Raw genomic sequence first — 16,397 nt, 5'->3', positions numbered from 1 at the left:
TGGCACACAATTTTCTAGAGTGGAAACAAAATATATATATGTTTGGGTGCCGTCTTGGTGGTAGTCTTCCCAGCCTTTAATTAAGGGCAATTCACTGAATGTTTATGGTGAGAGACAGAACGTATTTGCGGCTCCCGATAGTGATCGTTCGTGCTATGCATCACCATTTACAACACAAGTAGACATTCTTGAGTCCCTTTTCACACCTAAATCCATCTCCAACCCTTCTTGCATAACCTACAATAAGGTGTGAACGCTTTCCAAATGGCTGGCATACAGGCAGCTGACTAGCTCAGTGTCTGTAACCTCTGCCCCACAAAGTCAACAGCATCGCATTACCAGTCTCATTCATGTTTAAACATAAGCTGCTGTTCCTGTTCAATGCAGCGGGAAGCCTTGTGTTCCAAATTTGGTGATGGTTGTGTCTTTTCACAGCTTGTTTTTGTTCTAGCCATGGCACAGACACTGTGCTTTATATTTTAAGCACAGCGCCCCTTTTAATGGTTTCCTGCCTCGGCTACGGATTTAGCTTAACTTAAAGTGCACGTACTTCGAACTCACTCAAAGGAATGCGCTCCCCCGCCCCCGCAATGCCGAGAGCTTGTTTTCCAATGCCCCCCTCCTACCCTCCACCACTGCCAGGTCCGAGGAAGATACCTCCCCCAAACCTGCCTGCCACCAAACCGATGGACGCAGCTTCAAAGGCTTCAGCCCTCCACTCAAACCTGCCTGCCCTGCAGGATACCAACGGACGCGGCTTCAAAGCGCTTCAGTGCTCCACTTAGCCAAGCGCGCGGCACTGGCACAGTTTCCGTCATTCCTTGTTCTTACTTGTCACCATGGCACAGGCGCCGCGATTTATATTTTAGCACAGCGCCCACTTTTGAAATTTATTTTATAGTATCCTGACTCGTGTTTTTTTTTCTTTGTTGTTCTAGCCATGGCACAGACACTGCGCTTTAAATTTTAAGCACAGAGCCCCTTTTAATGGTTTCCTGCCTCGGCTACAGAATTTGATAAACTTAAAGTGCACGTACTTTGAACTCACCAGTTCCACCTGAAACCACTGACACAAATTAAGGACTGCATAAAAGTCTTTCATGCTAAAGAGATGTCTGATTTCTATCTTGTTGAAACATTTAATTACCCGTCTATTGTTCTTTTGACGCGTCTTTCCAGATTGCAGGAGAGCGGGAATAAATGCAGAGACCTTCGTTTTCATGTCTCTTTTTCAGAAGTGTTCAGGGCAGTGAGTGAAGAGGTGTCTTATTGGCTTTTGTGGCCTGTAAAGGTTGTAAATAGTTTAAAAAAACAATTGTGTTGGATTGTGCTGCATGTAAGACTATGTTGTGAGCTGACACTGGATAATCTACCAAAAGTTATCCAAGCCCAATCTAGGAAAGGTGATGCCCCACACACAACCCCCCACACACACCACACACACACACACCCACACACAACCCCCAAACACATCCCCCCACACACACAACCCCCCACACACACAACCCCCCACACACACAACCCCACACACACACCCCCCCCCCACACACACACACACACAACCCAACACACACACAAACCAACACACACACACAACCCCCCCACACACACAACCCCCCCACACACCCCCCCACACACACACCCCCCCCACACACACACACACCTCACACACACACCCCACCTACACAACCCCCCACACACACAACCCCCACACACACACAACCCCCCACACACACACAACCCCCCACACACACACAACCCCCCACACATACACAACCATCTATCTTATCGCCCTATCGCCCTCACTCTATATGTCCATCTATCTATCGCCCTCACTATCTGTCTATCTATCGCACTCACTCTATCTATCGCCAGCACTCTATCTATCAATCGATCACCCTCACTCTATCACCCTCCCTCTATCTATCACCCTACCTCTATCTGTCGCCCTCCCTCTATCTATCTATCTATCGCACTCACTCTATCTATCTATTGCATCCTCACAGCATCACTCAGCACCAACACAAAATCACTCAGGACACCACAACATCACTCAGGGGCACCACTACATCACTCAGGGGCACCACAACATCACTATGCGCTTCCACAGCATCACTAAGCACAACACAGCATCACTAAGCACAACAAAGCATCAGTAAGCAAACAACAGCACAACTCAGAAACAACACAAAACAAATCAGCACCGCAATAGCAACACTCAGCACTCCACCCTCCAACTTATAAATCCACCCTCCAAATCCACCCTCCAACACCACCCTCCAACACCACCCTCTAACTCCATCCTCCAACTCCACCCCCCAACTACAACTCCACCCCCCAACTACAACTCCACCCCCCAACTACAACTCGACCCTCCAACTTCACCCTCCAACTCCACCCTCCAACTCCACCCCCCAACTACAACTCGACCCTCCAACTTCACCCTCCAACTCCACCCTCAAAATACAACTCCACCCTCCAACTCCAAATCCACCCTACAACTCAACCCTCCAAATCAAGCCTCTAAATCCACCCTCCAACTCCACCCTCCAACTCCACCCTCCAACTCCACCCTCCAAACTCCACCCTCCAAATCCACCCTCCAACAACAACTACACACTCCACCCTCCAAATACAACATCAAATAACAAACTCAAAATACAAAACCACAATCAAACTCCACCCTCCAAATACAAATCCACCAAGTTATTTACATAAGGTTTAGCAAATACCATAATACATTACAATAACTTTTTATTTCAAAACTGAATTCATACATTTAAATAAAAGCCATTGTTATTTGTAATATCAATACATACAAGTCACATACAAACAACACATATTGTATTACAATTGCTAAAGGTGTCACATTTGAAAAATTAAAAATATTGGCATTGTAAAATACAAAACTATTAATTCCTATATTTTGTGTATACAAAAACATAAATAAAGAAACATATTATCTACAATACCAAAACATCACACTATCCTAATGCGAGACCTATTGCATTGCAAATGCTTGTTGGGTTTCCCGCCTTTCTCTGATGGTACTCTATATATAATTTTATAATATAATAAAATAAAAAATTCCAAGAATAAACATGCCTGCAATCTTTTGACTTAGCCTAACAAGGACTGTCTGGACTCTACCTGTACAGAAAGAACACTTGGTTGTGGAAACCACAGCCCAGGCGGTGGCACGACCTTCCATTGGCGGGAAGCGGTGAGGTGGTGTGGGGAACGGCATGGGGAGATTAAGAGATTAAGTGAAGGGCCAAACCGAAAAATGAAGCAGCCCCAACATTTTCATGGCAGGAACATGAGCAGAGGCAGGAACATGAGCAGAGGCAAGACATCCAAAAATGTAGTGCTCTTGAAGTTTGCGAAATTACGTGACACGTAACAAGGGCAGTCCTCATGGGAGGATACCGAAGCCCAAAAGGAGGGACTAGTAAACCCATCCGCTAATCAAGAGTGCCCATTTACAAAAGGCAGTAAAATAAGCCAATTGAAAACATGGGCGGAGCTTAAAGCCCATATTCTGAGAACTACATGCCTTGATGAGCAGCGCAGGAGCTGCTCAGGCTCGACCTAAAAAGGGCTCTTACTCTTCCCTGACCACTATCGCTTGATAACTCTACTGGGCATAGAGGGAAAGTGTCTGCCTAACTACTGCTCAATGAATTGGAAGACTAGCAGGGGCCTCATTCTGAACTATCAAACAGGCTATTGTAAAGGGTGTGCAACAGGTGATATTTTACTGGCTCTCTCCATGATCATAAAAAAAACATGTTTCACAAAAGACAAACTGCTTTCTGTTGCCTTTATCGATATGGCCTCGGCATTTGACTGCATACATAGAGGTCGTGTAGTAACATGGGGTCACCTGCCACTTCTGCGGACGGCCATCCCCTCTCTCTTTACACCAACAAAGGTACAGGTGTGATTATCTCCAGAGGAAGTTTTAAACATGGCTGTGTAAATGCCCCCCTACTCTTCAATGTATGTCTATCTGATGTGGGCAATGCAATAAAATAAGCAGATACATACCCCTCAAAGCTAGGAAAACAAACAATCAGCAGGCTCTACTACGCCGACGACATAGCTCTCCTAGATAAAACGCCTGAAGGCCTGTGAACAGCACCGAATGCCTTAAACAAATACTGTAATGACAATCGGTTTAGCATCAACAAAGAAAAAAGAAAATCATGATTTTTAGTAGGGGGTTAATTAAAAAAAATAAGAATTTGGCTTTTAGACACCATGTGACGTGAAGAAATTCGATACAATAAATATCTTGGGATATGGCTTGGGAAGCATGAGAGCAAATGTCCAGAAGCTGCTAGAGCCACTGAAAGCCAAAGCTTTAGCCCTAACCAGTGTGCTAACCCACTTATTAAACAAACTTTCTGTCCTGGCTCACAGCCCGGCCCTCCGAGTTGAGGCTAGAAAGTTTCTGTCAACTATAACACATGGTTCATGGGGTTACAACGGAAAGTTGGCAGGGTAGTTGAACACTGCGAAAGTCGAATGTATAGATCGCTGTTTGGGCTCCCTGACTCGTGATCACAAGCACATGTATGCTTAGAACTCAATCTTGGGGCCAGAGTTACATCTTAGAGGCAATTTTTCTAGCATATGGCTCGAAGCCAAGAGTAGCTCGAACTGAATCAAAAAACGCTCTCCTATGGAAAGAGCTTTTGAGTGGGAAAGAATTTGTGGAGCACCTCTGCTCCTAAAAAACTGCAGCTCACCAGGATTTGGGAGGCAGTACTGCCAACAGCATAGCTAAAGCAATTAGTAATGAAGCAGGAGAATCTCTGTTCTTCCCATGACCACTTAAGTAAGATAAAGTTGAGGAAACCTTCCTGGATGGTGAGCCCCAGACATGAATACAATATTAAGCAGCCATTCTTCAATCTCCCCCTCACTCATTCTTTCTGATCCCGCTCAAAGACTTCAATATGGAACACTGAGTGGCAAGACTCTGTGACATGCTGCCTTTGTCATCAAGCAAAGTCCCTGCTACATACTTCATGTATCTGTAAACTTTGAGTAACATAAAAAAGGGCTCTACTAGGGCCAAGATGTATCACCAAAGAGATTTGAACATGTCACAATTAGGGGTGGGCGAATAACTCTGCTCTGTCGGCGGAGTTCACAAAATTTTACCAACGTCTCGTTCCTAGGAATGCAGAGTTCTGGCAAAACTCCACCAACCGCTGCATGGCAAGTTTTTTCTCATGAAGGCGAATGAGAATCTGCATCCCCTAGCATGATTTTCAAGTGCTAGAACGCCTCCTGGTTCAGATTTCTCAACGCGGGCTGTCGTTCGCATGGAGCAAGCAGTCACTCTAGTGGCAGAGAGAAGCAGCACCCTCTGGAACGCCACGTGGTGTCGTTAGTGCTGATTTTACAGCGCAGAACAAGCATCCAGCATTAACAAGCATTTACAATGCAATGGTTTTGCCTTTGTTAAAGTTAGAGCTATTGGCATTGCTCTTGACATTATTTTTATTAATGTTTTTTTTAACATAAATAAATGGCATTGTCATTTACAATGCCACTAGCTTTATCTCCCGCAAATGACACACACAGAGCCCCCCCCCACACACACACCCACACAGAGCCCCCCACACACACAGCCACACAGAGCCCCCCACACACACAGCCACACAAAGCCACACAAAGCTTCCTACACACACAGCCACACAAAGCTTCCCACACACACAGCCACACGGAGCCCTCCACACACACCCACACAGCACAAGCAGGCAACAGGGGCACACGGAGGCACAAGCAGGCAACAGGGGCACACGGAGGCACAAGCAGGCAACAGGGGCACACAGAGGCACAAGCAGGCAACAGGGGCACACAGAGGCACAAGCAGGCAACAGGGGCACACAGAGGCACAAGCAGGCAACAGGGGCACACAGAGGCGCAACAGGGGCACACGGAGGCACAAGCAGAGTCCATAAAAAAAACGGCTTTTATTTTGAATGTGGTACTAGGCCTTATGGGTGTGCACTAATTTCGCTTCCAGCACTGACATTCATTACCTCTTTCACCAGTTGTTACTCAGTCTATACGCCAAAATATTGTTGATTCTGTCTAGCTCAAACCTGGAAATTCTCCATGCTGTCTTCCTAATTCTTTACCAATGGGTATTTACATTTTGTCTTCGCCTATTGCTTAACCACTGGAAATACAGACAACCCAATTACACAGAGACAACCACACTACACAGATGCACCCACCCCTGCACAGTACCACACAGCCCTCCCCACAGAGGCACACCACAGTGCAGACACACTAATGCAGAAACTCTATCATGCACAGACGTTCGCAAGTACAGACACAGATCCCCTTTAGACAGAAGTACATACTCCCAGTAGGCTGACACACACACACACACTCACCTTGAAGACAAAGATACCCAGATTTCAAAGCACACACATACCCTGCTGCACATGCATACACGCACCCCTGAAGTATACTTTCAAATGTCAATACTGGGCATTTATACACATACCCTGCTAGAAAGCCAAGGCAGGATGTAGTAGCCAAAGACAGACGTTTTCACATTCTCAAATACAGTGCGACACTGGAGTGGTCCACATCGCTCTCCAGAAGTTTTAGCTGGTTAAAAAGCCTTTATGGGGGACCGTGGCAATGCCAGCAGCTGAGATAGCCACATAATGCGAAGCACTGAGTTCAGCACCTTCTAGAGACCACCCTCTCCACACACACACACACACCTTTTTTCGCTCCCACTGAAAGCCCCGTGTAAATGGCTGATTTTCACTCTGCACTTAACTCAAGTTCATTAAGCACTTTAGAACACCTAACTTTGTGTGCTGAGATGTAACGCTCATCCTTCGGAAGGTAAACGCAAAATACAAGCCCCAGAATGCAGCGCGCCGCTGAGTAAACAGGCCCGGCTGGCACGGGTGTGCAGCGGTCCAGGGCAGCAGTTATTGCTCCACACTCGCTTCCTGCCCCATGGACTTCCTGCTTCGTCTCTCTGACAACGGAGGTGCCCGTCTCTTCTGGGCGTGCACGGCGAGGTCTCAGACACCTGATTTCACCTCCGGATAATTAGGGTGAAAGGAGCGGCCGTGGGGTGAGGTCTGCAGCGGGCCTGGCACAGGTGAGTCCCTTCCTCCTTATTACACACCGGGAACCAGTGCCCTCCGGTCCTCAGCCGGGGCATCGACGTGTGAGCACTTGTGAAATGGGAGTCACAGGCAAGCCAGGAAGTGTGCACAAACGAGGGCACATGCCAGCCTCCCGGCAGGTGCCCTCGTAGTAACAGCTTGCTATTAGCACACTGCCCTACAATCCTACCGGGGCTTTTTATCACCGAGCTCGGTGGTACTCTTGTGAACGACATGGGCAAGATGAGAGGCTGAGCTGAAACGGGGATAAGGGGCAGTGCTGGTCTCTGGAATTGAACAAGTAAAACCTGAATTCAGTAGCTGTATTTAATGCCGCTAACGTTAGACATCCATGCCCCCGCCCCCCTACCAACCTTCAAACTCCTCCTCTCCGGGGCCTCGCCGAAGACAGGGGCGGCGGCTGCGGGCTCCTCACGGCCCGAGCAGGAAGGCGGGTGCACCATAGAAACTGTAGGTAGGTTTGTTGGGGGGGGGGGGGGGGGGTATTTTGCGTCTTCCGCTCCTGTGCCAAGTAAACGTGCTCGGGACTGGAGGTAGGCGCAGGGGCTACCGATCCTCAGCTGCCCAAGCAGCAGCGCCGCCTCCGTGTCCTGCCACTGCGCTTATTGTACCTGAGGCGGCGGGGAGTCAGAGCATATCTGCAGAGAGGAGGCGGAGGGGGCGGGCCAGGATTCCGCTCGGCTTTCCCCTCTCTGCAAACTCACCGGATCCGTCAGCTGAAGGAACACAGCTCCGCTCCTGCCGTCTCTTCCCCCGGGGCTCCCTCAGCACACGGGAGCCCCGCACCATCCAGCACTTCTCCTCCGGGGCTCCATGCGTCTCCGGGCGGGGGCGGGACTTCCGGCCGGCCGCGCCAGGATTGGCCGGCCGGCCGGCCGGCCGGCCAACCACTTCCGAAATGACGGCGGCTGCAATGAGGGCGGGTGCCGTCGCCTATGCCCACGCTTAGTAGAGCGACCAGGGATCAATGTTAGAATTTCCAAAATAGAGGCGCTTTACCCATTGAAATGCCTGCTCTCGTGAGATGACTCAGGACTACAGAGTGACGTCACAGCGTCTGCTCCTGTAGTTCTAATGTGTCATTGTTCACAGGAATTTGCCGTCGATGCCGGACCAGATTCGGGGGGAGTTCCCGGCTTTCGGCTGACGTCGCGTGACGTCGGCAAAAGCCAAAGAATCTCGGGAACGCCCCCGAATCTGGTCCGGCATTGACGGACAGGCCCCTCGTCCAATGGCTAGGCTCCATTTATGGAGCCAGCCAATGAATGACGAGGGCCGACCCAAAGCCACACTACAGTTCTCATCAGGTTTTCGCCTGCGCGAAAAAGATGCGCAGAGCGCATCTTTTCGCCAGGCAAAACCTAAAAATCAGCACTGAATTCCGCCCGAATGGAATCCCACCGAGTTTTTACGCAACTACTCAGAATTACACGGAGTAAAATTCCACGAGTTCCGCCCACTCCTAGTCACAAGGCGGTGGGTACAGAACTGTCCGGCAAGTTTTAACAAAATATGCGATTAGCACATTACAAGATACAAGCTTCTCCCACTAAAGATGGTAGCGTTGAAGTATATACAAGAAACTCACTTTTTATTGATACAGTATAACACTCAAAAATGTAAAAACTGCCAGATGCAGTGACAACCGACACAGGCGGTTGCAATACGTTTTAAAAAATGGCTGAACACAATCGAATGCTACGTTTTGACATATTTTAGGTATTTAATAGCGCAACAGGTCTTGTTGTAACAATTTTAACCAATTGAACACTATGTGTTTAATTATTAATGTAGCTGTGATGAGAAGCAGACTCGGAGCTGCATTCATTTAGCGATTTGGCATCGGCATTTGCAGCATTTTATACATTTGTTTCTCTGGAAAAAATATTGGTCTTGAAAAGCATTCAATTTGTGCACAACTTTGTCACGTACCATGTTTTCTACTCGGAGCTCGAATGGCATGGGGTTGTAGACCATCAACTGAACTTCACACACGTCCCCCTGAACCCACTGAAACTCTGTCAGGGAAAAAGAGAGCAATATTCAGTCATGACCTGTCATTTGGAACACCTTAGACGTCATGCAGAACGCTTTTCCTGTTTGTAGATGGGTTTGCATACATACGAGCCTATAACTTGGACATGTACAAAATGCACTTGATTCACAATAATATAATATTGAAAGGTGTGACTGCAAAGGGAGAGCATTTGTAAACACAAATAGGCGGCAAAAGTAGTGGCGGCTTCTACGCTAAGGCGGAGGAGCTTCACCCCACTGCTTTTTAGCAGTGGAAAAATAAAATGATAATAACAATGTTATTATCACTTTATTTCTCCATGCTGAAGCCAGTTTTGGGGCGGACGGCCTGGGCTGTCATCACAGCCAGCAGGGGGAGGAGTAGTGGCCACTCTCTTAAGTGCGCATGACAGTTTGGCGTCCGTCTCGGGCTGGACAAACCGTCATGCGCACTTAGCATGTTCTCCACCTGGCTGTTTTGCACAGCCTGGGTGGAGCGCATGCACAGGCTTCCAGCCCTATCTGAGCACCGAACCACGGTGCCCAGACCAAGCACGACGCTGTTGTCATGCTTGTGACAGCAGCGTCGTGATTGGCTTAGGAAAGCCTGTGTGCTTCCTGCTTTCGGGACTCATCAGGAAGAGAAGCTGAGGAAAGACGTCATGACGGAAGAGAGACGGCAGCCATGAAGCTGTAAGTGTAATATTTACTTTTTTTCTCCTTCAATCTCTTCCCACTTGCCTCTTCACCCCTGATCTGTTCCAGCCACCACTGGGCAAAAGGTGTATGGAAAAGAACTGTAAGTACATTTCAATTTACATATGCAAAACATTAAAAGCTTAATACGTGGTCATGTAAAGACTACGCAAATGTGGTTCACACTCATAAAAGCAAATCTCATTGGCCATTTGGATGAGCTACAAACTAGAGAAAATGATTATTGCCTGTAATTTCAGCTGCAATTTGAACTAATTCAAACCTGGCACAAACTAGTACTTTAATTGGAGACATATGAAATATGCTTTTGTGTTTTTATTTTCATACCTCCTAACACTGGAACACTTTCTAAGGGTACCGGACAATGAGCATGTTCTTCGCTAGTAACATGCAACAGTATGCATGCCAACATCCTGACTTAGGCAGCAATCTCACAATTGTTTCAACAAAAATATGGCAATATTTTTGCTTTCTACTGCTTAAAATGAGCTACATTACAAAGCAAGTTAAAAGGGAAATATAAAAAATCTTCAAATTTACTTTTCTAAATCTCCCTCTTATCTATTTCCAAATGTTGGCAGGTATGCAGACGTGCACGTGGCCAACTGTTAACTTTATCTGGTATTCACAAAGATATAACTGAATATATGCACCATGTTCAATTTAAGGCTTACAAGCATTTCATTGCCATTTGCATCTCATATTTTAAACCTAAATGCAGACTTCTTTTTTGAATCATGCCACTCATTTTCCAGGACTGTCATCTTGATTGACTTGACTTATTGATCACATTTATGCACACCACTCTATCTGGTAAGAGCTAAGGTGTAGATGCAGTTTAACTGTTCTTTCTCCTTAAGACATTAATAGGGGTGTGCAAAATTCTGCAAATATTCATATGTGCAACTATGCTAAATTTTGGGAAAAGTATGTATCATTATGCAAAAACGTGAAGTCAGTATTTGGCGGTATAACTTAATGCGAAACAAGTCCTCATGTCCATTTTGGAGAGAAGCCACAACTGTCGCAAAAAAAATACCAATAAATAAGGGGGTCATAAAAGACACTTGGATTCAACATCAACCTGAAGGAGCACATTGCCAAAAACAAAGAAAATAAATAAAGTGGAACAATTACTTCCAGACGGTGGCAACGCCCAGCTCCATGCCTCCCAGACTCCACACTACCACCCCTCCTGAGAGGCAGCCTATACGCCACAGTGGGTATCACCCAGGGTCTGCAGATATATGATCACATCACCCCCATCATGATGGAACAACAATGGCTCCCCTTGCCAGCCCACACCATCTTCAAAACTATCTACATCATTTTAATCGAAAGAAAAGTTTGATATTCAGTCCTGAAAACAAGCACGTTATTTCACTTATGTCAGCAGATATGTCAACATTGTGTATCCTTCCCACACCATTCTGTGCAACGGCTACCTGTGTAACTTATAAAGTCTAACTGTTCTTAACAACAGCAGCGGCTGGTGTTAGAGCAGAGTGTGGGGGGGGGCGGGTGGGCGGGGATGAATATACAAAGAAGCAAGAAAATAAAACCTGCCCCCGCCTCATCGCAACTCTTCTGCTCCTGAGTGCAGCACAGGCTCCCAGACTCCCCTACGGCCAATCCTGATGCTCCACTCATGCTATTGCCAGCATGAGAGCAGCGTCAAGATTGGCCTGAGCGGCTGGGATGTACGCTCCTAGAGAGACTGGGAGCCTGTACCTGCTGTCTCCAAACCGGCAACGTAGCTCGGGTTGGAGACAGCTCAGTGCCCATTTCGGTTTGGCCATCTTAAGACTAAGACGGCGGGCCAAACTGACATGCGCACTGATAGCAGTGGCCACCACTTCCCCTCCATGGCTGCCCCTGCAATGGCCCTGCCCTGAAGACTCAGCACTTAGAAGTTAAAAAAGAAAACAATAATAAACCTGTTTTATTTTTCTATTTTTTAGGTTGCTGGCAGGGGGTGGGCAGCGACGCTCCTCAGCCATAGTGGAGGAGCCACCACTGCTTAATAAGGACGGAAGAAGCTCAGTAAAGGTAGAGGACAGACAACAAGTCTTTGCGAAAAATGTATTCTATAATCCAAAGGGTACTGAGAAAGCCTGCTGCGACAGGCGAAACGCGTCTCTCTTTGCTGGGTCGAAGGAGGCATAATTGAATAAAGAAGCCTTAACCCTAACAGCCCTCGAGTGCTTCCTCTTTTCCGGGTCAGGGAGGTGTACAAGGACTTTACTTCTGGATGTTGTGCTAGTTAAATGTGGTGATGCCCAGAAGTCTGTGGGAAAAGGGTGACCAACCCTCCGTAATACTCACAGACACAAATTTGCCCTAAAGTCCGTTTTCCGCGGCTGATGTCTTGACGGACGGCATTCGTCCGTAATTTTTGCCTTGCAGCTAAAGTACAAAAGTTCATTTCCACAACTGAAATTCCACAGCTGAAGTGCAAGGGAAGGTATTTCCAGTGCTGCATTACAAAGGGAGGGGCAGACAACTAAAAATAATTCTTCTTGTTAGGGTGTCTGCTTCCCTAAAGAAATGCAAATGTGTGCCATTGGTTTTTGGCAAATGAAAAGCCTGCTTGAGAGGCGTTAATTGATGGGATCAATTGAAGCTTCCTGATGACATGATATTTTCTTTTAGCAAAGTACTTCAAGGGTCTTCTAAGCTGAGCTATGGAAAGCATGCTTTTATTGGACAGTTATAAAAAAAAGGTTTGCACTAAGTATAGTTTGCATATTATTATAATCTATTTTAGAAGCACTTTTTATCTTTAACCTAAATTTACATGTGCATTTATGGCAGCCTATATTATACTGTTTATAATGCAAGCTTAAAATAATGACTTAAACATTCATGGTGCTTTCAGGGACCTCCTAGCACTAAAAATACACAAGTCGCTTTTCTCTGCTACAACAAACAGGATTCAATATTGTGGTCCTCTGGTTGCAGACATATACATCTGAAGTGATCGCATTAACCAACAGAGGTTTCATAACATAAAATAGTGCAATCCCACTGACTGGTTTAACTTTTATTCACTTTTCAGTACATTATTTTATATTTAGTCACCTGACGGTAAGAGATCAAGAAAATAGTTACAGAATATTTTCCTCTGCGCTTATGACTCCGTCCCTATGGCAGTAGCCAAACTTCTTTTAATGCACTTCAATAGCTTTGAGGTGGGCGGAGCCAACACATTAATAAGGAATGCAGAGCCATGGGTCTGGCTCGGATCTTAGAGCTCGTCCTCGATCCAAGACATGAAATGTCTGCTGTATAAATCATATAACAAACATCATGTAAAATATGATATAATTCAAGAGAAGTGTATTTCTTTAACATGTGAAGCACTCACAATAATAAATCATAATAAAAGTCTATTAAATCAAATACAAGAGGTTTTTATACAACTGGTATCCTAAACTCACATTTTTTAAAGTGCTTTCATACACATTAAAGGAGAAAAAATAGTTTTGTTGAAGTAAAACATTTGCCTAAGATCACACAATTTAAGCAGAGAAGCCACAATTTATCCCGGGTTTCTAGTTTAACTTTGTACAAGTCAACCACGAAATGGGTATTTGTCTTTTCTTATGTTAAGGGCTTTGTTTTTACTTTTTTATGCTTTTTTTCTGACGTTTTTATATAGCACGAACTCGACTCAAAGGTATTCGAGCGCTTTACATGAGCAGCACTTACATTGTCCAAGGTCACATTCATTGTTTATAGGCATGGGGAGAGTAAGTGGTTTACCCAGAATCACAGGATGTTGAGCCATTGCAGAGACTCAAACCTGGTTTCCTAGTCGCAAAGTGAGAAGCCCTGTCCCTTATGCTACATCGTGGGTAGACTCCATCGTGGGTAGAAAGGAAGGAGGCAGGCAAAAGCCTCAGTATAGGATTGAGGTTTCAACAGGACCTCGAGTTGAGACAGAGACATGCTTCAGGCTCAGGCCTGGCTCAAGCTTCAGCAGCTCACTCACCTCTAGAACAGCTATATTATGTCTAAAATGCAACTGATATTAGCATATGGTGTCTTGCATTCATTATGTACTTTTTTCATTTTTTTTCATATTGTGTCATATTAGCCTGTGTTCTGTATTTATTTAACAAAGTATACTATTCATCTTACAGAGTTATAAAAAAACACTATCTTCTGGTCCTTAAGGGGAATGAGAAAAATAAATTAATCTAATCAGTGGTTTAAGTACACTATGTGTAACCGGGAACCCTGGGTTCAAATCCCAGATTTCCTGCATGGCTAAATTGTGTATCTTAGTCAAATCAATTTACTTCATGTGACTAGTTTACTTGACATTGACATTTGAGAGCACTTTCAAGTAATTCAGTTTAAGAAGGGCTGTGTACAAAAAACTCACTTGCATGTTTTATTAGCCCGGAATGTTCCATCATTCATAACAATAATATTGGACATGATGTAAAGGACACCAGACAACTGGCTCACTTTGTTCACTCTTTATGTTGTTAAGAGCACAGTTAATGAATGTTTTAAAGTTCATGTTAAGAAACGTTCACTTCAAATAAATGTCAATGTAATGTTGTGATCTAAGGCACCAAACTGATACACTACCATATCTGTTTTTTTTCAAGATTTTTAGCGTTGGAAGCCAAAAGAGGTTACATGGCATGATAGTAGCCATGGCAATAGATTCCATCGGACAAGTACAGAAGAACAATGCTGGGCTATTTATGAAGAGTTAGCATACATTTGTTAAATATTTCTGTGTAACGCACTGAGCCATAATAACTGTCCCTCTCCACCCCTCTGTCCCCGCCCAGTTGCAGCTGCTTTACCTATCAGTGCAGGGAAGCACAGCAATGAAGCCTGTGGTGCTGAGAAGAAAGTGTTCCATAGGGGAAATGATTACAGTGTGTCAAAGACAAGCGCCCTTACACCATTGCCTAGAGTAGTTGACCAGATACAGCAAGAACAAATACTATATATAAAACCAAGTGTGCATGTGTTCTGGGGGGGTGGATGATGTGGAGAGGGGAGTATTATCCTTAGTTCAGCCTTTAAAACCCTCCACCAAAATATCACATGTCTGCGGAATAAAACATTTTATCAGACCAGCTCATTCCTCCCTGGGTGACAGGGTGCTCACGGATCGAAACCAAGAGAGTGAGATCTTGGTCCAATCTACAATAACCGGAGGAAGTGAATCCTTCCAGAGCAGTGTAATATCGGGTTTTGCTAGAAGAAGAGTCAGATCGAGGAACTTGGGGGAGGATTTTTTTGCTCTTAGGGAGGGGAAATTCACCCAATAGGACCACTTCTGGGGAATTTGGTAGTACACGTCCCATCGTGGTCGACAACACCTCGAGAACTCTTTGTTAGTATGAAAGGAGCATGGGGCGAGGCCAAAGCATATGAAACAGATCTGCATCTAATTGCATAGAGCAAGGACATGCAGCTACAGCTCCTGGGTATATTTTGCTACCGTGAGCCAGTGGTAGGTAGGCTCAGTTCAGAATATTATTTTTTTTAACAATTCTTTTTATTTGATTTTACCAAGAGTCCGAACGATTGATACATTAAATCGTCATTATATCCAAAATTTGTAAGGTATCACCGTACAGTTACACAAAGAAGAGGAGAAAATAGAATACCAAGAAATTGAACAACGGGAAGGGACATGATAGAAAGAGAAAAAAAGGCCTAAAGACAGGGATTCATCTAAAACATTTCAAATTATAACTATGACAGTTAGATGAGACAAGCTCAGTGGAGGCGAACCCAGATCCTTCCCACCTTTTTAATTGATCGAGGGCTCCTGGCCTTAGCAACTGCTGCTTCACATTCATAAGTTTGACACAGCATGGCTCAGAGTTCCGTTATTTTAGACGGTACAAGATCAATCTATACCCTAGCAATACATAAGAGAGCACTGACTATTATAATTAAAATCATTGAGCTGAGGATGGCATCCGTCCCTGGCTTATGACCCAACAAAATTTCCTTACAGTTCAAATGGATTTCGAGCCACAGATGTGCTGATGTCAATAGAAATAGGCTATCCTAAAATTCCTTGAGCCGCGACATTTCACAAACATATGGACTATATCGGCCACATAGAGGCAACACTTGGGGCAGTAAGACCACCCAAGGGTTCCAGATGATGCTCATTTAGAAATACGATCTGGTGTATGGTAAAGCATTCAAATTGTCCTAAATTGCTGTAGCTTAAGGCTAACTAAGATTGATGACTGATCGAGTGTAGCAAAAGCATTCTTTATCTTCATGGATCGTGAGAACCTAGCCTGTCAGAAAGGGAAGGAGCAGGTCTTACCAATTGGACGTACCTGTTTGGAAAAGAACATTCTTTTCTTTAGTCCCCTCACTCACCAGAGGTTGCCCTTAGGTGACATGCTTCATCATTGGGGCTTCCCAAGCATCTACTGCTTGGGGCGTGCTGCGACTTGCGAAGGATACGTAGGAGCACTTTTTGTGAAA

General features: G+C 45.3%; 1 protein-coding gene across 1 annotated transcript in view; it reads right to left on the bottom strand.

Annotated features, from left to right (window-relative positions):
* TRAPPC9 (trafficking protein particle complex subunit 9) overlaps window positions 1-16,397 on the bottom strand; it is a 2,424,721-nt gene that overhangs the window by 1,893,895 nt on the left and 514,429 nt on the right. Inside the window, exon 12 of the mRNA XM_078686702.1 lies at window positions 9,111-9,196. Within this exon, the coding sequence (XP_078542828.1) occupies window positions 9,111-9,196 (86 nt within the window). The remainder of the gene's footprint in view (window positions 1-9,110; window positions 9,197-16,397) is intronic.

Source organism: Lissotriton helveticus, chromosome 4_1 (genome assembly GCF_964261635.1).
Source record: "Lissotriton helveticus chromosome 4_1, aLisHel1.1, whole genome shotgun sequence".
In the NCBI taxonomy this organism is placed as follows: Eukaryota; Metazoa; Chordata; class Amphibia; order Caudata; family Salamandridae; genus Lissotriton; species Lissotriton helveticus.
This window is presented reverse-complemented; position numbering and strand designations above follow the sequence as displayed.